The 24,437-nt window shown below is 36.4% G+C and overlaps 1 protein-coding gene across 1 annotated transcript; it reads right to left on the bottom strand.

The window, feature by feature from the left end:
• Positions 1-224: 224 nt before the first annotated feature.
• On the bottom strand, positions 225-10,931 carry LOC106065981 (angiopoietin-related protein 1-like). Its single transcript, XM_056008671.1, has 5 exons — positions 10,804-10,931; positions 8,927-8,944; positions 6,564-6,641; positions 5,799-5,852; positions 225-925 (listed from the first exon to the last, which is right to left on the bottom strand). Exons 1-5 carry the CDS (start codon positions 10,850-10,852, stop codon positions 564-566), a joined length of 561 nt encoding a protein of 186 aa, XP_055864646.1. The 5' UTR covers positions 10,853-10,931; the 3' UTR covers positions 225-563.
• Between the last annotated feature and the right edge of the window lie 13,506 nt (positions 10,932-24,437).

Raw genomic sequence — 24,437 nt, 5'->3', positions numbered from 1 at the left:
TATCAGTCACCTTTTTAAAGTTTTCACAAATCTTTTTAGTAATACAATTGGATCTCGAAGTGAAATATCTAATACAATATAAACAAATAGCATTAAAAACAGTTTTTATTCAGAAGCAATTCCACCTTTATGCTAATAATGGTCACCAATTTCGTATTCTATGTATTTCTGGTAACTGTTTTTTTTTTAAACTAATATAAAGCAAACAGCGGTAATCCCAATATACATTGAAGTTTTCCCATTTTAGTCCACAAAATGTCTTTCCTTTACTACGATAAATAATGTACATTTTACTATTTTTCTCTAATTTTCATTTCAACAAAATTAGCACTTGAATTGTCTCCCGTCAAAGTGGCCCACTTGATGCCTTTCCCATATGCCACGCTCCCCCACAACCCGTTCAGATTGGCTTCATGACAATTTGAGAACCACCATCCTCCCGTGAACTCCACAGCACAATTAACTGTGCAATCATCATTGTCTCGGTCATAGGCGGTGAACGGTTTATTTTGATGGTAGAGCATGTGATCGGTCATGTTGCCCGAATAGCCTTGTATGTTTAATCAATAGTTGTCTTTTTCGCCAGCCAGTTTAAAGCTTGAGTATCGAGCATAATATTTAACGTTTTTATATTCCAGATCGATTCTCAGTTCGTACTGTCGGCTCGTTGTCAACCTATATATGTTCTCGTTGCCCAGGTAAAATTCACCACTAGTGAAATCACCAAAGCCATCGCGGTACTCATTGAAACTTCTCTGGAAATCGACCTTTCCGTTGATTCTTCTCTGGATGATAGTCCATCCTCCGCCGTCTGTCTTGGTGTCACACATGACCTTTAACCCGTAGGCTAAGACAACTACAGGACGGGGGTCAACACTGGTGACGTTTCGACATGAATCTTGTGCACTATTTTTCTTTATGCATTCTGTGAAGGTATATATATATAAATATATTTGATAAGAATGCGTAGATACACAATTTAAGTATATTAAAGTTACGTACATCTAACATATGAAGTAGAAAGTAAGGAGTATGTATATATTTATATATGTCCCATAAAGAAATCAAAGAAATCAAAATCAAAACCAATCTTAATAAAACTTGGCATACATGTTCAATAGATCATTGCGGAGAGCGTAGTGTATGTTTACTGTCCCAATCCATAGATTTATATATATTGTATCTAGACTGGACATGGAGATCTGTTAAAACTACAAAAAAATGTGATTTTTTTTTTTTTTTAAAGTTGAAACAAGACTTTATTTTGTAAAAGAAGTAACGTTCTTTTTTTTCAACCCTAACCTATGTAACATATAATTTAATTCTTAGATCTAGATCTTGTAATAGAACATCCACAATAAGAGTACTCTCGTCTCATAATTATTATTTTGCAATTTTTAGATACATAGTCTAGAAAGATCTAGGTAATCAATCTATTTAAATGTACATAGGACAGAGTTGCCTACAAGTACGCATCTTACGTATTTTGTACGCAAATGGACGCCAAAATAAGGGAATACGATTTGTAATATGAAAATACGCATTTCCCCTATAAAAAAAGTATTTTTTTTTGCTAATCATATATATATAGATCAGTGCGTCAATGCCTGGAAATGGACTATTCTTATTAATCAACCACAAGATAGACCTTGGAAATTTTTTTTTTTATTTTTCGCGCGCGCTGGCGCGAAGATTTAAAATGTTTGTAAAAAATGTTTGTAAAATGTTTTACATGTTTCGGATGTTCCTTCAGAGTTGAAGATTAAATATAAAAAAATATTTACTAGATCTTAATGATTACTGATCTAAATAAAGTTGAGTTCCTTTCAATGTGTCCGTTTATTTGAAGTCTTCAAACTGGTTGGGGATCAATTGATTGATTAGTTCTAATTAATCTACACTCGATCTAGAACTAGAGTTTACTAGAGATAGCCTATTTTACAATGTCAGACACCTATACTAGAGTGTACGTACAGCTAGATTTAGAACTAAGATCTAGACATTCTAGATCTGGATGTGTTTACTAGACTTAGATTTAGAACTAAGATCTAGACATTCTAGATCTGGATGTGTTTACTAGACTTAGATTTAGAACTAAGATCTAGACATTCTAGATCTGGATGTGTTTACTAGACTTAGATTTAGAACTAAGATCTAGACATTCTAGATCTGGATGTGTTTACTAGACTTAGATTTAGAACTAAGATCTAGACATTCTAGATCTGGATGTGTTTACTAGACTTAGATTTAGAACTAAGATCTAGACATTCTAGATCTGGATGTGTTTACTAGACTTAGATTTAGAACTAAGATCTAGACATTCTAGATCTGGATGTGTTTACTAGACTTAGATTTAGAACTAATCTAGATCAAAGTACATCTAATAATAGATCTAGATCTATTCAACAGCACAAATTTCTGCCATTTTATAAAGAGTTTTGTTAATTTCCTTTCTCATCCTTTATAGAATCTAAAAAAAGTTTAATTTAACAAGGGGCTAAATTCATTATGGGCTGTTCTAGCTTTGTATAGATCTAGATCATAGACATATATATATAGACTGGACGATAAAGAACAAATTATTATCGGAATTATTTGGGAAAAGATAAGTTTGTAGATCCACATCACAAACCTATATATATTTGCCTATGTCTATGATTATAAAACAAAGACAAAATATTGGGAATATGGCAGTTTTGCACTTTTCAAAACTAAAGATCAAAGGTATATATTGGCTGAAATGTTAGTCCTAGAATTTATAGCTCAATCGCCGCCATTTTTTTTTCACATAGATATAGTACATAAAACATATTGACTTCCCCCAAATAAAAATAACTTCCTACTTCCAGTCTATATTTATTTATGTCTATGATCTAGATCCAATATTTCACATTCAAGATAAAGCCTTCAATTCCACAGGATGGATAAATACCTTAAAATAGCCAACTGCAGGGGCGGACGGGCTATATGCGCTAACGGGCAAATGCACTGTGGGCCGGTACCAATTGGCCGGTTTGGTCGCAACCAAAGAAATTATTTTTTTTCAATGCAGACAACTTCAAAAGACAAAGTGACAGCAGCGAGACACAGATGTCCGAACACGTTTTTTTTTAAAAATTATTGTTACACTTAATTTTGTTTGAAATTCAACAAGAATATAAAAATATGTACACTATACACTGAAGCCTACATATTATCATTTCCAAAACGTTAGACCAAAACGTTGCTATGTACTAGTGGCATGAACTTCAACACTGCTTTGATGTCTTCGAGGTTGTGTTTTGGCTTATTATTTTGCTGGTCGGCATGGACGTTTGATAACACTCCCTTTTATTTTTCGCCTTCCTTCTTCCGTATTTTTATGGTTTCATTGTCAGTTAATGAAAAAGAGGGATGAGAGAGGTTAAGTTAGAAAATATTGATATAACGCAGAAAAAAGGGCAGACAATTAGCTCTTTAACGTATACAATTGATACCAGCACATATAGAACTAGAAGGAAATGAGAAGGCTGACACACTCACCAAGAGTGGGAGAATAAACTCACAATTAAACATTGCACTCTATCCAGAAGAAATGAAGAAACTAATAGTGAATAAAATAAATGAGAAATGGACAAACTCTCATCCGAATCACAAGAAAGATGATGCCTAGTATAACCTATCCCAACAAGATCAACGTCTAATCTTACGACTCTAGACTGGCCACAAAAGAATGAGACAAATGTCCTTCGAAACTGTTCTCTTTACCAAGCCACTGGCCCCAAAACACCATAATAGAAAGAAAACTATATGAAGAACTCCCTGATTTGAAACGACTCATCTCATCTCATATATTGGTCTAGTCATATGAACATAAAAATGAGAACGAGGAAGAAGAAGCTCTTTAACAATACTTAATAGGAATTAATTTCAACTCACACACAGCCGCGAAATTGCAAACCACCCAAATGATTTACAGCTCAATATGGGTATAGAGTTTTTCTTTCTGAGATCTGTACAGAAAAAGTAAATTTTCTTTTTTTTTTTAATATCATAGAACTAAAAATATTACACTTAAGGGTTAAAAAAAAAATTTATTTAATAAAAAAAAATAGATCTAAATCAATTTTTCACTATAATAACTTATAATTAGTATGCATAGTATGAAGTGATTAATGATGGAAATTCTAATAATAATTATAATAATGTATAGGCCTATAGTGTATCTGAAGATTATGGTTCAGTGTTTTATGTATAATTGCTACTTTACTGTTGAGTCTTCTGTCATAAAGGCTTTCTAAATTTAGTGATTTTACTAAATGTGTTACTCTAGTCAAATGTGAATATTCGTTTGTTATGAATCTCACTGCTCTATTTTGTGTCTGTTCCAGTTTCCTAATGTTTTCTTGAGTTAAGGGGTCCCAAACAGAGGATGCATATTCTATTATTGGCCTAACCAAGGTTAAATAACATTTTAGTTTCATGTTCTTATTTGATTTATAGAAATTTCTTTTAATAAACCCAAATGCTTAAAGTGTAAATATTTTTACTAATGTACAAAATGTCTTATATAACTTTATGCTGTGTTTAACTTTAGCATTTCGCATTTCATGAATGTTACGTGATTGAATTATTCTTACTCTTTGCCAGAAGGGTCGTAGTTCTATGAATCGATCAATCGCGGATAGATAGATAGATAGATAGATAGATAGATAGATAGATAGATAGATAGATAGATATTTTACTATTTCTGTCTCAGAAGATAAAGGATACGCCCAGTTGAGTCACTGGTTTCGGTTTCGTCTTGAGGCGGTTAGAATCTGGTGTGATTGAGTTCTCTTGCGATATTGCGGCAGATGATGTAAAGGTCATTTATTCCTGTTGCCTACGCTTAACGGGGGATGTTCATGTGGCCAGCACCTTTACTTTTCCCCAACTAATGTCATTAGAGTTGGGTGGACTCAGAGGCGTCCAAATATCCCGAAATAAAAAAAAAAATCCAGTTTTCATGAGAATTCGTACCCGGGACACCCGATTCGGAAGCCAATCGCTTTACCGCTCAGCCACCGCTCCTTCCTGGTGTGACTAATCAAGCCAATTCTGGAGCATTAGAGTTCGTGCATGTTTATGCATCAGTTTTAGGGCATGCTATTAGGACAGCTTTCCTTTCTTTCTCTTGGCTAAGGCAGCCCCCTTCACTTTGTTCTTGGCGAGGTATACATATTTGTTGTAGGACAATTATACATATCCTAAGATCACCGTTATTTTATAAAGAACGTTCATGCCAAATTGCATTCAGATAGGTCAAACCTTTTATATTTCAATTAATGTTTTACATACATACACGCTTTTTACATTCAACCAGAAATAAATATATATGTAAATTTGCATGTATCTACGTATCTCTCTCTCTCTCTCTCTCTCTCTCTCTATATATATATATATATATATATATATATATATATATATATATATATATTACAACATAGTAAGCTAGTTGCTATGGCTATAAACAGGATGAGTTCAATACTATCCGACATTAATAAGGGGGACCTTATAGTACTAAAGGCACATTCCTCGTCCCATATGCTAGGACAAATTTGTATAAATACTCCTTCTTCCCTAGTGCTATTAGAGCATGGAACGGGTTGCCTGAGATAGCCAGGAAAACAAGTGACTTGGCAGAATTTAAGTCATTGGTTAATATGCATGACTAAATGCATGACGCATAGGATGTAATCATCTTCTTTTTTGAAGTAACGTCTGTATTATATAAGATAATATTGAAACTAAAAAAGCTAGATGAAAAAAATAATTACCATCATCGATCCTTTTATTGACTGCTGCTACGGCTGACATGAAATTCACAATAGCTATTGAAAGAGATAAAAAATTAAAAAAAAAATGACACCTAGTCTAGTTTAGAGATTATTGTAAATAAATATATTGTGAATTGTTTTTTAGCAATGGTAAAAGTAGCGACTCAGACAGACGAATGGCATAGATGTGGCAAAATATGTAGGTCATACCTAGGGAAATGTTAGGCACCTAGTTTGTATTATTAGTTAGTAAGAGACGTATATTGAACGGGACTAGTGACGCTTGGGATATTTTGGGTTAGAGATTGGAAAATCAGTTAGCGATAAGATTCTCTTGGGTAAAGACGTGTTTATTTTGACAGAGACTCTGACTGTGGCCTTTTCTTGGATTAACTATATTGAATACACCCGAACAAGAAACCCAAACGCTTGCTGAGTAATTGATTGAAATCTAACAACCATCTACAGTTGACTTAAGTACAGAATCAAACATCCATCACAGGAAATACTGCATTCATCGTTAATATTCGGACTCGAATACAAGCCTCAATATTATTAGATAGATAGATAGATAGATATAGATAGATATAGATAGATATAGATAGATATAGATAGATAGATAGATAGATAGATAGATAGATAGATAGATAGATAGATAGATAGATAGATAGATAGATAGAAAGATAGATAGATAGATGTCAGACAATTAAGATAATTTGAAAAAGCATTTAAAAAAACTAAAATATTAATTTAAAAAAAAATTACCACTCTCGAGTCTTGCATTTTGATCACACGAAAAACTAGCGACAGTTGACATGACACTATCTTTAGTACAGTTGTAGACTTAGAAATAAATACAAACAAATAAGTGAGAATAAATACATGTGATTAAGATCTTATCTTATTAAGTGATTAAGTTTTTCTCTTCAAAAGTGATTAAATTTTATCTTATAAAGTGATAAGCCTCTTTTCTTTTAAGTGATTAAGATCTTATTTTATAAAATGATTAATATCTTATCTTATAAAGTGATAATGATCTTATCTTATGACGTGATTAATGTCTTATCTTGTAAAGTGATTTAGATCTTATCTTATAAAGTAGCGACTTCCCTTTAAAAAAAAAAGATAATTACGTCTTAAGCGTAAATTCTCCTTTTAGACCTTGTAGTCATATGGTTCTGTGACCGACGGTTAACGAGGGTGTCATGTTACCAGGACTACAACCAACCGCCTTTACTTTTCCTCAACTAATGCCAGGTACCCATTAGAGATGCATGGACTCGGAGGCGCCCGAAGATCCCAAAATAAAAAATCCCAGTCTTCACCAGGATTCGAACCCCAGACCCCGGTTCGGAAGCCAATCGCTTTATCGCTCAGCCACCGCGCCTCCAAAAGTAAAGTTTCCCTTTCAGACCTTGCGATCTATGGGTCAGATAATGTTAAAGTCATCTGTTTCCATGGCCAATGGTTAACGAGTATGTGGCCAGCCCATTGACCAACCGCCTTTACTTTCCCCAACTTAAGTCAGGTACCCATTAGAGTTGAGTGGACTCAGGGGCGCCCTAAAAATCACGAAATTCGAAATCCCTACCTTCACCGAGATTCGAACCCAGGACCTCAGCTTCGGAAGCCGAGCGCTTAACCACTCACCCACCGAGTCTTACGCGCATCACTGTGTTAATCTAGGTTACAAGTCAATATTTTCTTGGCTGATTCAGGAAACCCGTTCTATATTGTAATGGCACAAGGAAAGAAAGAGAACCTACACGATACACACATTCTATTTATTCACACACTTACACCTAGTTCCCAGCTTGCTACGCTACACCTTTCATTGGTTTGAAGTCACCCTTGACGTACACATCAAGGTCTCAGAAGAAGTGTAAACAAGAAGTTTATATACACATTGGCTTCTTAAAGATTCGAGTTTCTACTCAGTATATTTAACATGTAAAATGGAACTAACTATAGAGGGAAAGTTTTTATTCTTTTCCTTTACGAGAACTTCAGGATAAAAACAACAAAGGTATATATATATATATATATATATATATATATATAGATAGATAGATAGATAGATACAGATATATATAGATATAGATATAGATGTAGATATAGATGTAGATATAGATATAGATATTAAGATACAATCTTGTTTCAAGTAGGGATGCATCGGAAAGTAGCTCCGGCGAGAGAGAGAGAGAGAGAGAAAGAGAGGGAGAGAGAGAGATAGGGAGAGAGAGAGATGGAAAGAGGGGAGAGAGAGAGATGGAGAGAGAGAGAGGGAGGGAGAGAGAGAAAAAATCTTGTTTCAAGTAGGTATGCATAGGAAAGTAGCTCCAGCGATAGAGAGAGAAAGAGAGGGGGAGAGAGGGAGAGAGAGAGTGAGAGAGAGCGAGAGAGAGAGCGAGAGAGAGGGGAGAGAGAGGAAGAGAGAGGGGGAGAGAGGGGTAGAGAGAGAGGTAGAGAGAGAGAGGGAGAGAGAGCGAGAGAGAGAGAGGGAAAGAGAGAGAGGGGAGAGAGAGGAAGAGAGAGGGGGAGAGAGAGGGAGAGAGAGAGGGAGAGAGAGGAGGAGAGAGAAGGAGAGAGAGAGCGAGAGAGAGAGAGGGAAAGAGAGAGAGAGAGAGGGGAGAGAGAGGTAGAGAGAGAGGGAGAGAGAGGAAGAGAGAGAGGAAGAGAGAGAGGGAGAGAGAGAGAGGGAGAGGGAGAGAAAGGGGGAGAGAGGGGGGAGAGAGAGGGTGAGAGAGAAAGAGAGAGAGAGGGAGAGAGAGGGGGAGAGAGTGAGAGAGAGAGAAAAAGAGAGAGAGAAAAAGAGAGAGAGCAAAAAAAGGGAGAGAAAGAGGGAGAGAAAGAGAAAAAGAGAGAGAGAGAGGGGGAGAGAGAGGGATGGAGAGAGAGGGAGGGAGAGAGAGAGGGAGAGAGTAAAGATTAAGGAATGAGAGACAGAAATAATGAGAATGAGAGGGAAAATGTGGTAGAGAAAGAAAGGAGGAAAACAAGAAAGAAAGAAGGAAAAGGAAGAAACAGAAAGTGACAAGTAAGAAAGAGGAAGACAAAGGAAGAGATAAAGAGAAAAAGGAAGAAACCGAATTTGACTAGGAGGAAAAGGTATTACAAAATGAACTTACCATCTAACATTAACGCCGCTATTAGAAAAATAGTTTTTAAAATACATTAATTACTCCAGGGTAAAAACACATTAGCATAGTTGGCATTAAAATACAAATGTGAAAAAAAAAGTTTTTTAAAAAATATTCTTTTTAGAGCCTTTTGATCTATGCGGCAAATGATGAAAGGTCATCTGTTTCTCTCACCGACGGTTAATGAGGTTGATAACGACCAATCGCCTTTTCTTTTTCCAACTTATGTCTGTTACCCATGAGAGTTGGATGTACTCAGGGGGGGGGTCGTAAAAATTGGTTTGAAATTCATGTGTTTTACCATTTATTATTCTATCTCATCCATTACAGACTTTCAAACAATAGAAAGTATAATTATGTTAAATGCATTTTAATTAGAGATGTCCACTCTTCTAGAATATGGAATGTGTCTTTATCTTTGTGTCTTTGTCAACTGAAGGAAGGTCTTGACGAGCCCCGAAGACCTTGTAATATGGCCATAGATTTTAAGCTTGCCTTTTTTTTTGACGATAGTTAGCAGGTCATCATGAGGTCCAATCAATGCAATAACTCTTTCTCTAATCTCTTGGTTTGTGATGCGGTCTTATTATGTGACACCTAGGAACCTTCTGTAGCATCTCAATTCCATTGCTAGGATCCTCCTCCATAGCTCTGCAGTCAGCGTCCAAGTCTCACAAGCATATAAAAATGTGATCAGGGAGCGCATCGGTCTGATTTGGGTCAAGCATGAAGAGGGATGAACGCTGCCATGCAATCTAGTCCTCGTTACACCAAATGAGATAATGACCGTAAATAAACCCATAACTGCTCGGCCGTAGCCCGGGTTACCAAGGGCCGCGCCTTCTGTCAGAGACCAGGTTGGAGGTGAGAAGTATATTACTTGTCCATGCAAAAATAAAATAAATACCAGAAATAAAATCACCATAGGAACATGGAATGTGAGATCACTAGGAGACGAAGGAAAAGTTGAAGAGCTCACACATGAACTGAACAGACTCCGTTCTAGCATCACATGACTCTGAAAAGCGCTGGAAAAAGATGGGTGAAACAAGAACAGAAGAGGGCCATAAACTGTACTACAGAGGACTACAGGATGATCACGAACAAGGAGTGGAGTTTCTTGTACACAGGAACTACACCAATAGTGTTATGAACTGTTTCCCCAGGGCCGGTCCCAACAATTGCGGGACCCTATGCCAAACGGATAAGCGGGGCCCAAATAGATTGTGGTTTGATTTCAGCTGTTCAAATCTCGGCTTCAAGGATGGAATTGAAGTGTCCACATTTCTTTTGAAACAATTTATCTCGTAGTCATTTTCAGCAGCAAAGTTTTCCACAGATATAGCATAAAGCTTTTTTCTTTGAGGTTTGGCTGGAAAGATCGCAACACCTTTCATAGTTTTAGTCTAGTCCTTCGCTGTAACAAGAATCTGATGTACCCATCAACTCTCAGCTTCAGCATGTCATCAACTTGTAGGAATGTTTTGATCAAATCTGCTACCAACAGATTTGAAGTATAACATCCATGTTAAGTAGAAAATGCTCTGGAGATTTCCAAGAGCACCCAATAAGTTATAATGGTTTAATTTAATAATTTAGACGTAACGCGGGGCCTATCAAAGAGCGGGGCCAACTGCGGTTGCATAGGTTGCAGTGCCCTAAGGCCGGCCCTGGTTACCCCATATCCCGTCGGTTCATCTTCATACTTTTCTATCTTAAGCCAAATTTAAATGAATTTTTTTTACATTAAAAAAGATTATAATGGTCAAACTATAGTTATTTTTTTTCAGTGTTGACAACAAACCTAGTCATTCGTTTTAAGAGACTATGACTTAAAGAGATAATAAATTAATTCATAAACTTACGTTTCCAAAGGGTAGCAACAATGAAAATAATACAAGTTCGAAACATCATACTGGGTTGTCTTTCTTTCTGTTTCTTTCAATATTTTTTTTTCTGGACTCTGACACTAACTGTCTGATGAAAGTGTACAGCATATATTAACCAAAGGAGCCTATTCATAGAAAGCAATCATAAAACAATTAGGCTTGGCTTGTCAATGTTTTAACATATAGTTTTCCGCACTTAGAAAATCCTCAAACTCTGTAAGGCGACTCCGTCCTTGTTCTATATCTCGGAATCGTATGTTTGATTGTAATAAATCAGTTAATTGTGTTGGTACTATTTCTTAATTTTTCTTATTTCGTACCAAGAAGAAAATATACTTTTTTTTAGTATTTAATTACGATTGTATCATATTCAGCAATATGCAGACATACCATTATAGGTAACAATTAATGTCAGTTTCATGAGGTCAGCACAACTATCACTAACCTTAATGTTATCTAATTAATGTATGGTGCCCCATTAAATAAATTATAGCTTTTTATATAGCGCTACTTTCAGAGCGATATGGTCCAATCTCATTTGTGGACCAGTGAGAGAATGGTTTTCCGTGCTGCCTTTAGGCGCTTAGTAAACACTCTGCTCGAGTCAGGTGTCGAACCTCGAGCCCCCTTCATATGTAGCCAAGCCAAGTTCAAGCGTACTTAGACCACGTATCCGAGACGGCCTGGAGTTAAGCAAGCGTCTTGAAGAGATCTGACATCGTGTCTCCCCGTTGAGACTTAAGTAAGTAGACCAAAAAATAAATCCAAAACAGAACATGTCTCTTATGAAATGTTAGTAAAAAGAAAACTTGTTTTCAAGTGCGAAAGATTAATGATGAGCGCAGTATTTCAAGTGACGTTGCATCCCCAGCTGCCAACTATAAATTTTGTCTAATCCAGCACAGACATAATAATAGTCAGCCTGTGGTCAATATAGATTCTTTTTTCGCCGTTATCGGCAGTGGATTCACTTTGAGTCTTATATCCCACGGCCATTGTATTGATTTCTAGCATTTTAGTTCTGAAGCGGCCTGCTCCAGGTGCTCTTTCCTATGTCAGGTAAAGCAAGAAGGCGCCTATGCTGGTATTTATATCACTTGACTATATATCCCTATGTGTCTCAACTCTTTCTTTCCGTTATTATTTAACACGTTCTGATGAAATCAACGTTGGTATCGTCAGTTAGGAGAGAAAGAGTTAAGCAACCCATTCTGTCCTCATAAAACGTGTCCTTTTTTAAGTACGTATGCGCATTGTTGAGCAAACCTGCAATGCTCAAAATTAAGAAATCGAGATCTAAGTTGTAAGTCCCAATTAAGTGTGAATTTGTGTCTAAAGTAGAGTTTGAGACCCTCTGACCGCCTCCGTTGATATTTGTATCCTAGACCTCTTAATACATTTTGGTTCTGTAGTGTTTTTACTTGTTTTTCTTGTCGAATCACTTGTCTATTGATGAGAAATTCATAAGAGTATCACATGTACATTGTGTTCTGAATTAATTCCTTATTTCTTATCAGGCTAAACTGAATTCATAGAATTAGAATAATTTCAACCTGGGACCAGAACGCGAAAGGTCAAAATATATTCTTAGCTTAAACATGACTTTTAACCAAATTGTAATAAATATACTTGGTTAATGATTGAGAAAAAAAAGGAGGGGGGTGAATAGAAACATCAACATTTTTACGGTTTCCACTTTTCAAAAAAAAAAAAAAAAACCAAAACCCTTTTAAAAGAACAAGCACATTTTAACTCCTTCTCTCCTAATTCACGATACCATCGTTGATTTGACTTCATTAAATTAAATTAATGTTTTATTTTATAAACTTTCCGTCGTGCTAATTAAAAAGAGCATGTTTTCCCCTTTAATTCTAGACCAAATAGAACACTTTCTGATAAAATAAAACTAGAATGTTATTCAAGCTTAATCATAACAGTAAAAAAAAAAATACAAATGAGAAAGTGAAGAATTCCATCAAAACATGGGAAATAATTGCGAGAGAAAGTGTTAAGGGTGAAGATCAAATGGGGGAGGGCGATTTTATTTGTTTATTATTATAGTTACTGGTACTGCTCATCAATGTATCTAGCCTACCCTCAAACTTGAAGCTACATTTACTTAAGATTTTTAAGTTGAGGAATTTTACATCAGAAATAATATTTAATAAATATTTTATACTTTTAACTATTAATCTAAAGTATTTAGATTACTAACTTATTATTTACAGAAATCGCTTTATTATAATTACCAAAAAATATTGACCGTCAACCTTGGTGGTTGGTGGTGGAGCTGAATCCATGAGCTGGGAATCATCTCTACTTCTCCTCCCATGGTAACGGGGAGGGGTACAGGACTAAGAAGGTTGCAACCGAAATAGTCACATATAAAAACACTTGCATTACCCACCGGCTACACTCGCTGATTCGTTTGTTTATTTTGTCATGGCTCCTTCTCACTTTTTTTAAACTTATAACAATAATAATATAAGCCCCCCCCCCTTACATACATACACTTGGCCAGTAGGTATTATTTATCTATAGTAAAGGAAACAACTCAACGGTAAGGGAACAAAGACAATACAAAGTTTAATAAAATAGATCACAAAGCAAGGCTGATCTCAAACTCATCGCCCTTCCTTCTCCTGTCTCCCCATTCATTTAGTCCATTCTCGTGCGCTGGTGCGCAGCCAGAGCCACTATAGAACATGGTCATTACACTGCCCCCTTCTTATGTCCGAACTGACTCTGTCCCTCTCTCCTCTCCACAATACCGTTACAACCGATCAGCGTGTACCACCTTGCATTTAGTTCGAGGACCCTTCTGGATACGGTATACCACGTCGTTGATTCTCTTCACAATCCGATACGGACCTTCCCAATCCTTTTGTAATTTAGGCGATCTTCCCTTCCTTCTCTTTGGGTTGTACAGCCAAACGAGATCATGCTCTACAAACCCCGTAGAATTGGCTCTTCTATCATATCTGGTCTTCATGAGGTCGCTATTGTCTTTTATCATACTCCGTGCAAGTGCATGAACCTTCTCAAGTCACCTTCTAAGTTCTGTGTGTCTCCTTGCAGCCCAAATAAGTGATCTGCAGGCAGCCAAAGTTCCGGACCAAATAATAATTCTGCTGGCGTATAACCAGTGGTTGCATGAACTGCTCCTCTATAAGACATGAGGAATAGAAGAATGTAGTCATCCCAATCATTTTGCTGTTCTACCGTCATCTTAGCCAAATGTTGTATCAACGTACGATTAAAGCGTTCCACCATCCCGTCTGACTGAGGGAGGATTGTTGCTGTTCGAGCCTTTTCAATTTTAATATTTTGCAAATCTTTTGGAAAAGATTGGATTCAAAGTTGCGTACTTGATCTGAATGTAGTTCCATAGGTACACCAAAGCGACTAATCCAGTTTTCCACTAAAATATCGACTATTGTTGTGGTTTCTTGGTTTGTTATCGCGAAAGCCTCAGGCCATTTACTAAAATAGTCCACTATTACTAGAATATATCTGTTGCCTTTTAGTGTATCAGGAAACGGACCAGCAATATCCAGTGAGATTCTTTCGAATAGAACACCTACGTTGTACTGTTGTAGGGGTCCCCATGTTCGACGTTGCGGGCCTCTGGTTGCTGCACATCGGTCACATCTTCTGCACCAATCCTCTACGTCTTCCTTGTACCAACACCAATAAAACCTTTGTCTCACTTTCTCCAACGTCTTGGTAATACCCAAGTGACCACCCGTGGAGCCATTGTGCAACTCTTGGAGTACTTCTTGGATTCTAACTTTTGGGAGAACTATTTGTAATCGTGTTGATGTTCCATTGGTAGATTCCCACATTCGCTTAAGAACACCGTTTTCTACTACCATTGAGTGCCATTGTGCCCATTACGCCTTCATGGCAGCCCCTTTTTCAGCAATGTGTTGCCAATCTGGCCGTTGTCCCTTCTCCTTCCAAAGAAGAACGGTTGCCAGATCCTCATCTTTCAGCTGATCCTCTTGGATATTCTCATCAGACCAAGGTCCTAAAACATTCAGGTCCAAACGTTGACAATCGATTATCTCTTCCTTTTCCTCAGCTTTCTTACAATGTTTGCATTCTGTTTTGCAAGGTCGTCGAGATAGCGCATCAGCATTCTGGTGAATTAGTCCTTTCCGATGGTGAATTTCAAATTCATAGGTTTGCAGACGTTTGATCCACCTAGCGACCCACTTCGACACCAATGTTACAACATTTAAAGGAATAAACTCAACGGTAAGGGAGCAGAGACAATACAAATTTCAATAAAATAGATCACAAAGCAAGGCTGATCTCCATCTCCTCGCACTTCCTCTTCCTGTCTCCCCCATTCATTTAAGACTAAGACTAAGACTAAGACTGCTTTATTGATCCTTACGGAAATTTGTTGTGATTACAAGGACTCGTTTCTCAAATAAAGACAACACAACAGAAACATACACATAAATACAACAGACAACATGAAGAGTTCATTCAGCGACTACACACAGGTATCTTGGTGCATTTCATGTTCCCTGATCAATGAGTGGCGGTGATAGAGTCTGACCGAGTGAGGTACGAACGAGTTTTTGTACCGCTCCGTTCTTGTTTTGATTGACAGCAGTCGCCCACTTCGCGACGACCTGGCGTAGTTCTGATGGAGCGGGTGGCCGTTGTCTTCCAAGATTTTTTCGATTTTTCTTAGGCACATTTGTTCAAAAAGTTCCTTTAAATGTGGTAATGTTGTCCATTCTCGTGCGCTGGTGCGCAGCCATAGAGTCATTACATAACATGGTCATTACAATATTTATTATAATTGAATAGGAAAAATATTATAATTAATTGCTAAAATCATCAGATAAGATGGATCATTTCGAATCCGAATTAAAAGAAAAAACACTACCATAATTAAATCAAATTAATTTAAATGAACTTTTTGAACAAAAATGTCTCAGAAAAATCTGTAAAAATGTAGGCAGACAACAGCCACCCGCTAACTGGCAGACCCAGGGGAAGGGCGGTAGCGGCGATCGCCCCTCCTCCCCCCCCCCCACTCGGCCGACGGGGCGGACGAATTTTAGATCAGAGTGTGTGTGCGACAAAATATACAAATGGGTTAAAACATCAATATGTAGCTTATATTATATAGATATTCAATTAATTTTGTTCACAAACTATGATTTCTCCATAAGAATAGGACCGCCCCAACACCCCAATCAGAGGGCTAGAGTGGGAAAGGAAGTACATGCAATCGCCCCCCCCCCCCTTTCCTTATCACACCGAATCGGCCAAAACAAAAGAAGGGGGAGTGACATAATATAAAATGTATATATTAAATCAACTAATTTTGTCACAAACTATGATTTCTTCATAAAAGTAGGACCGCCCCCCCCCCTTACTTAAAGGGTTTATGTGAGAAGGGTATTAGAGGTATTCGCCTCCCCCCCACCCCCCCAATCGGCCAACAAGGAAACGACATAATAGACAGATCGGTTGAAATATCAATAACAAATTTTAATCATACAGATATTTAATTGATTCTGTTAGCAAGCTGTGATTTCTACAAAGAAAATTGGACCGCCCCCCACTCGAAAGTTTAGGGGGGGGGGCGGGATTGATGCCATCGCCACCTCCGGACTCCACGAAATCGTTAACATACTAGATTGGGGGGGGGGGCGAAATAATCTAAAAATTGGTTGAAATATAAATAATTAATAAATAAATAATCTGTTTTATAAATATTTAACATAAGAACTTCTTAATATTTAATTTATATATAACGGAATTTACATTTCTTTTTATTGTTTTATTTAAAAAATTGTGAAGTATTCGTATTGGAATATTATTAACTATTATTCTGTTTTGCATTATTGATAATCAGTATTTTTAATGCAGCGTTTCTCAAACTTTGGTTCCTCCCCGTGGGAGGGGATGGCGAGCACCTCGAATTGGGGGGGGGGAGGAGGGACGCAACTTCCTGACACAAAGGGTGGTGTTATAGAGAGTGTATGTTTTTCCTGGCGGCGGTTAGAAAAGGTTAAGTGATTGATTGGTGGTTATGCATTGAAGATCATGAATTTAGCGTAATGCAAATGTGAAACAGCAGACAATCTTGAGACATGAAAGAGAAAAGACGTTGTTTTGTGGTGAGCTAGATTTCGTTTAAATATCAGTATATTTCATAAATACTACATCTCAATCTCAAGTTATATATGTTAATATTGTAATAACAGGCTTTATTCTGTTGTTCACATAAGAAATTTCTATTAAAGTTTATTAAGTAAAAATATAAAACGCCTTTATTGGTTCAATTGTACTATCTGTTTGTAAGCGAGAAACCAACGACCAACTAACAAGGAGAGGGAGCGTCGAAAAAAAATGTTTTATTTTCATTGTAACTTATCTGAATATTAGTAAAATTACATGTTTAAAAATTAAAATATATTAAGTAGGAGATGTCGTTTTATCTTCTAATAAGACCTTGCTAAATGTAGACCGCTTTTTGCGCGGCGCGTATGCAACAATATTGGTCAAAACGTTTTTAAGAAAACATTTTAAAACATCTCCACTAGTGTGATTCTGCTGCAAATTTTGTCTCAGAATAGTCGAATTTCTTCCGTTTATTGCAATTTATTATAGTGACGACTTTTGTGTAAAAAAAACAACAACAACGTCCGCGAAAGAGACGTCTTAACACGAAGAATACTTTTTAAAAAGATCACGCCCATTATAGAAGTACCTGCGCAATATGTAGGCCAACCTAGAATATCCTTCGCATAATACTATTGGCCAGGGCTGCCTCTTTATTATTAGATTTAGTATGACTCTTGACCTTTTTTTTTTTAGGATGAATAGTTCGTTCTGAAAGAAAACACATCATCAATATTAGACTTTTTTAAAAAGTTCTTTCTTCTTACTAAGAGAAGGCACATTCCTCGTCCCATATGATAGGACAAATTTGTACAAATACTCCTTCTTCCCTAATGCTATTAGAGCATGGAATGGATTGCCTGAGCTAGCCAGGAAAACCAGTGACTTGGCAGATCTTAAGTCATTGGTTAATATGCATGACTAAATGCATGACGCGTAGGACGTAATCATCTTCTTTTTTGAAGTAACGTCTGTATTATATAAGATAAGAAAGATAAGAGAAAAAGGCTAGAATACGTTTATCGCCTTGTCCCGCCCGTAATTAAACCCCTTGCTGACTTGAGCGAAAACCTGTCGCATCTTCAATTCTATCTCCATTAGGACATTTTTAAAACGCTTATAATTTATGTAGGAGACATTGTTTTGGAAAAAGTATTTCCCATAGGGCTATTATATGTTGCAAAGTCTTAGTTTTTAATTGTTTTATGTAAAAATTCAAAGGAAAAGTGTTTTAACTAATAAATTGCATTAAACCTTATAACTTAATTTGCTATTACATAATTTCATAATATCGAACCGAACCGAACCAGAACTTTAGACCTGACCGAACCGATTTGAACCCGAACTATACTCGTCATCGAACCAAACAGAACTTGAACTTAAATCTGATCGAAGTTGGGTTCGATTTCATCTCTAATTCAAGATCTACGTCTATATCTAGAAATAGATCTAATTCTAGGTCTAGAACTAGATCTAAAAAAAGGTAAACTCCTTCCACCTACACTTTCTAAGGAGTATCCATAAGGTGCGTTGGTCCGACCACATACCAGACACAGAAATCTTAAAGATGTCCAACATGAACAGTATCGATGCGACAGTAAAAAAGTTCCTAACTTCGATGGGCGTCACATGTAGTCCGCATGCCAGACAATCGCCTCCCCAAAAGACTTCTGTACGGGGAGTTGTGTGCAGGAAAGCGCTCCCAGGGAGGCCAATACAAGCGCTACAAAGACACTCTCAAGAGCTCCTTCAAGGAATGCGATATCGACATTCACGGCTGGGAAACACTAGCTCTCGATCGCTCCTCATGGCGTGAAGCTGTGAGTCTCGGAGTCTCAAGATTTGAAGCAAGAAGAGTGTCCCGAGTGAAAGAGCGCCGAACCAACAAAAAGCTGAGAGAAGAAGCAGGCCTATCTGCAACTGACCTAACCCACACATGCCTCGTATGCGGCCGGCTTTTTAAAGCGAGAATTGGACTTTACAGTCATCTTCGAGTCCATAGATAATGAGAAATGTGCTCATCTTCGATCACGAAGGAGGAGCTATATTAACATGCCTTAGTAAAATTTATTATATTCTGAAATGTAAAACCATTTCAAATATTTTTTTTTAATTTATGGGATTTTTTAAAGCAAAAACTTAAAAATAACATTTTTAAATGACCATAACTCTAAACTTTTCATTCAATTAAAGCCGAAGTAGTAGAGTACACTTAAAACTTATATATACAATTTTTTAAAATAATTTGAATCAATGTAACGAAATTATTAAAAAAAAATAAACTGGAGGAAAATTAAATATAAAGGAAAAAATCTTTTTTTTTTCAATGAATACTAACTTAATATTTCCCCTTGAGATATGAATCATCAACCATGGCCTACTCTAGTGTAGAAAAATGGATAAACAATCATTTGAAAAATGTAAAAAATAAAAGAAAATTGATAATAAAGGGGTGTAACCTTCCCCTAAAAGACTTTGTTAATGATAAATTTTCAATCAATTTTTCGGCATGGTTGAGTTTAGTTCAGCGCATTCTACCCACCTTTGTGGGTTGTCAATTAGAAGTATTCATAATTTAAAAAAAAAAACAGTATGCTTGATAACGATGTGAATTAATATACGCTACGTATTTATTTAGAAGTTTCTACAAAGTGTCTAATCGTAATCAAATTACCAATTGCAATTAACAACAATCTCTTACATATGTGGCTAATGGTTATTACAAGCCCACGTGTACTACATCAAGCGTGAATCTAGATACATTTATTTGGTTAATAAGTGAGAGGCGTTGTGACGGGGGCAAGGTGTGCGCACCGCACCATATGGCAACCATTGGCATACATTTGTGAGCAGGTCACTTCTGACACCAGAAAAATGTGAGCAGGTCAGGATGCGCTACTGAGTGAGGCCTTTTATTATCTGCTCAACATTAATTCTATTTTACCAGTAGGCAGGCGGTGGCTCTATTTGGTGGGCCCTATCTGTGCACCTCGGTCTGCGACCAAGGGGCTAGAGTCGTTTAAGCCAGACAGCACAATTAAACTAAACTAAACTAATCTAGCTAACTAAAGGAACAAACTAACAGTAAAACAACCAACTAAATTTATAAACTGAACTATATAAACTAAAAAGACACTAAATTACAAACATCATAGCCCTGGCCTATATAAATTACAAATTAAAATAAAGATAAAATTAGGTCAAAAATTAGATCTAGGAGCGCCAGCTCACACATTATTAATATTTCAAACATTAAGACCATATACTTATATATATATTGTATCTAGACTGGACATAAAGATCTTTTAAAACTACAAAAACTGTGATTGTTTTTTAAAATTTGAAACACGTGGTTGTTTTGTATAGTAGTTCTAAGAAGTAACGTTTTTTTTTCAAGCCTAACCTATGTAACATATAATTTAATTTTTAGATCTAGATTAGAGTAGTCTCGTCTCATAGCTACTATTTTGTAATTTTTAGATACGTAATCTAGAAAGATCTAGGTAATCAATCTATTTAAATGTACATAAGATGATTAAAATCAATAGAAATGAATAATTTTGATCTAGGATTTTTGAAACATTATCTCAATGGAAACTAACAGGAAATGGCTTTGTTTCATATATTTTAGTGAATATATCGTTCTGTTATTTATAACCCATTCTAGAGAAAATCCGAGAAATGATTTTGCATTACTTCTAAACTTTGAAAACTAAAGATCATTACTTTTCTAAGTCAGAAAAGATTGATTGGGAAGACTTCCCTTAAAGCTTGAAAAAGAGATAATAGTGAACAAATAGATGCTATCTTACTAGATTTTTCCAAGGCTTTTGACAAAGTTCACCACCATAGTTTGCTTAAAAAATTAAAATATTTCGGCATTAATGGTCCATTGCATCAGCGGATTAAAGATTTTCTGATAGGGAGAGAACAAACTGTAATAATAAATGGCTCTAAATCAACACCGATAACAGTAAACTCAGGTGTACCTCAAGGAACAGTCTTAGGTTCACTACTATTTTTAATGTACATAAAGGATTTACCAATTTGCATTACTTCAGGAACAAAAGTCAGATTATTTGCAGACGATTGCATAATATATAGAACAATAAAAACAACACAAAAATGAAATTTACCTTAATTTGAAATTATTTGATTAGAAACACGTGGATCTAGTAGGCCTACTCACATTAAGGAATTGAATATATGAAGTGTTGTTTTTTTCACGCCTCAGAAAATGGCTTAATTTCTCTACTTAAAATATGAGCAACATTGTAGATAGCTTTACCAATGACTCATTTTCTTGTCTCTTTTTGCTAAATATGACCATTGATCCTTCAATCTCTAGGCGTAGTCTAACAAACTTTTTTTTTATTCGCGGCTCAAACCAAGAATGCCGTCATTTTTGTTTCATAATGTCGTTTAATGTTGCTATTTTTAAAAAAAGCCACACTTTATTTACAAATCAAATATGCTGGCTTATTATCATGCTCTACAAAAAAGTTAAGTTCCGATCATTTTTTTGGGTAGATTCCCATTCCATAAACACACTAATGTTATAGGTCTCCACGGCAATCAATAAAAGAAAAATTGAGGGCCCTAACATAGCTAAAAGAATCAATCTCTTTGGAAGGGGGGGGGTTGGTCTATATTTTCTGCTAATATTTCGGCGGGCCGGATGGAACCACATCGCGGGCCGGATCTGGCCCGCGGGCCGTATTTTGGGCATCACTGGTCTAATTTATCACAGTGCGCACCTTCTAGCTTAGATGTCGGTGCGCATGGAGGAGTTATAACAGTAATAATGCTTTTCCTTTTCTTTACCTTATTGTTTTAAACTCATATAATGATTGATGAACTAAGGCTTTACAGTATTTATAAAAAGATAGGCCTACTACAAACTAAGCTGTGTAACATGTGTGTGTGTGTGTGTGTTGTCACAGTCTCAGCTGACATTGCGTGATTTAATATTCACGTCATGTTAAGAGGTTAAAAGACACGTGGAATTCCTGATGTAGAAAACAGGAAGTAGAATGAATAAAATGGACTTTGAGTTCAGTCAAGTCAGTCAAGGGAGTCAAGTGGTATAATTTGGACCGGGTGGTCAAGAAATATATTTTGGTCCAGGATGGACAGTAGCTACTTAGAAAAGTTTGTAGTAAATTCAGTTAGATAGTAACTTGTGGGCAATTGTTGCCAGTGCTACTTTTGAGATATGTATTATTATTATGGATTATTCTGTACAGTGTTACCTGCTGAGATGCAGACGTGATTTGTAATCTAGAGACTCTAACATATATTGGATACATTTGATACCGCAGTTATGCGGATAGGATTGTTTATTATTTCTTGACTTGTAGCACTAGCAAGGAGTGCAGTATTATTATTATTGTAGTAAAATAAACTTTATATTTGTCTGCTGAAACAGACTTCAGTCAGTTTATAGTATTTGTCTTGTCACGTGTCAAGAGTACTTCAGGAAGCAAGAACCCAGCATTACACGACATTCGCATTCTTCAACATGTGTATGTACCAGGCCACCAACTGTTAAGGGGTGAGGGTTGATGATCAATGTAAAATATGCAAATATATTTTTACATAGTTACTAATGTAAATCTCTCAAAAGTAGAGTGCCATTTCGCTTGTATAGTGGGTGGATGTATGTGTTCATGAATTTCAGACCAACAACTGATCAACAGGCTTTAAATTTAAAGTACAAGGACCGCTTCTTGTTCTGGCTTTAATGGCTTAATACTGATAGTAGCTGTGAGTTAATAGCTGGAATCTGAAACTTTCTAGGTCAATATTGTTACGATTCTCTCTTTCTCCTAATCGGGCGTTCAGTAAACAACTGCTCAACACACAAAACATGAAAACAAGAACTTGATAACAAGAGTTCCCAATAATCTGGTACTTTAATAATGATGAAATAAAACAGCCAATAATATGACTCAATGGACCTCATTCACCAATCGTAAACAAACAACATTTAGTCACGTGATCATATTGATAAAACAACGAAAAAAAAAACTGTCACGTGACAGCCACTGTGTATTAAAATTAGATCGTAATTTGTATAGCAGAGATAGAGAACCACGTTTCAAAAATATTGTTTGTTTACGATTGGTGAATGAGGTCCATTGGCAAGACAATCAACTGCTAAAAATGCTGCACTGTAGTACCGGTACATCACCGTACTAAACTCTACTGTCTCTTCCTGGACTCGTTCGTTTCACTTGAGGACTCCACCAGGACCGACTTCATGGCGACTCACAGTCCCGGTCTCCTCACTGTCCTGTCTTGAACTGCCACTTTCTTACACACTGTCTCTCGTCCGTGAAGGATTTCAATCACATGACCATAACACGGGTCATATTTGTGTGTACTAGCAGTACTGTCCCCTGTCCATTGCCATCCGTTAACATGTGTGATTTGCCTGAGGTCACGTGTGTGTCAACTGAACCTACAGTTAACCCTATCGCACCACCGCCCTTTGGGTTATAACAATATTTATTGTTTGAGATTAATTCATTCGCTGCAAACAATAATTTATTAAAAGAGTTAACATCAAATATTCCTATTTATAGCTTGAGCATTAGATGATGCCGAAGCATAGATTAAATTTTAGTTTGTTGGCCTACTATTGAGATCTATGTTTGATATAGATTTAAGAGCATTAGGAAAACATAATGTAGAAGAAAAAAAACTCCCGCAAACCCTCCCTACCGACCCCCAAATATAAATAAATAGACAAGTGTATTCCACTGCTTTTAACAACCTTTCGTCATAGAAGGCCTCAACACTGAACTGCAACGTCACAGTCTGTGGGCAGTTTGGACCAATAGCTCGTTGCCACGTCGGACAGAACTGTAACCTGTTTCAATCGTTTTGATGTTACATTTCGGTGTTATTTCAAACATTTAGGTCTGTATATCAATTGTGCATTCATATGTTCAGGTATCTTGTCACTGACCAATATTTTTGTAAAACTGTCTGCTATTGCAAAATGTTTTTTTTTTTTTTTCAAATTCTGTGTCACCGCCTTTTGGGTGATTGTCGCACCTTTATAGTCTCGTAATTGGTTAGAGATATACATATTGATAGTTATATAGAGCAATCTGCTATTTGTTTACAAATTTGGTTTTTTATTTGATTCTTCTGTGCTAAATACGTTCACCCACATACACATATTTTTTTTTTAACTTGTCTGCTATTGCTAAATTGTTTCTATTCCCTCTAGGATGTCACCCATTGTTGGGTGACGGCCTGCACCCAAATAGTGACGTCACAGGTTAGAGGTATTCACTCTAAAAGTTATATTGAGCAATCTGCTATTTGTTTAGAAATTTTGGTTATCAATTGGATTCTACTATGTTTGTTAGGTGCACCAACATTATTGGATGGTTTTAAGAATGTAAACTTTATAAATATTTACGAAATGTGCACACCGGTTACAC

Source organism: Biomphalaria glabrata, chromosome 13 (assembly GCF_947242115.1).
Source record: "Biomphalaria glabrata chromosome 13, xgBioGlab47.1, whole genome shotgun sequence".
Taxonomy (NCBI): domain Eukaryota; kingdom Metazoa; phylum Mollusca; class Gastropoda; family Planorbidae; genus Biomphalaria; species Biomphalaria glabrata.
This window is presented reverse-complemented; position numbering and strand designations above follow the sequence as displayed.

Coding starts and splice junctions, on each gene's coding strand:
- LOC106065981 (XM_056008671.1), bottom strand. CDS start 10,852: ATGATGTTTCGAACTTGTATTATTTTCATTGTTGCTACCCTTTGGAAA. Junction 5,853..6,563: donor AAATGCAAGACTCGAGAGTG/GTAATTTTTTTT, acceptor CTCTTTCAATAG/CTATTGTGAATTTCATGTCA. Junction 926..5,798: donor CAATAAAAGGATCGATGATG/GTAATTATTTTT, acceptor ATACCTTCACAG/AATGCATAAAGAAAAATAGT.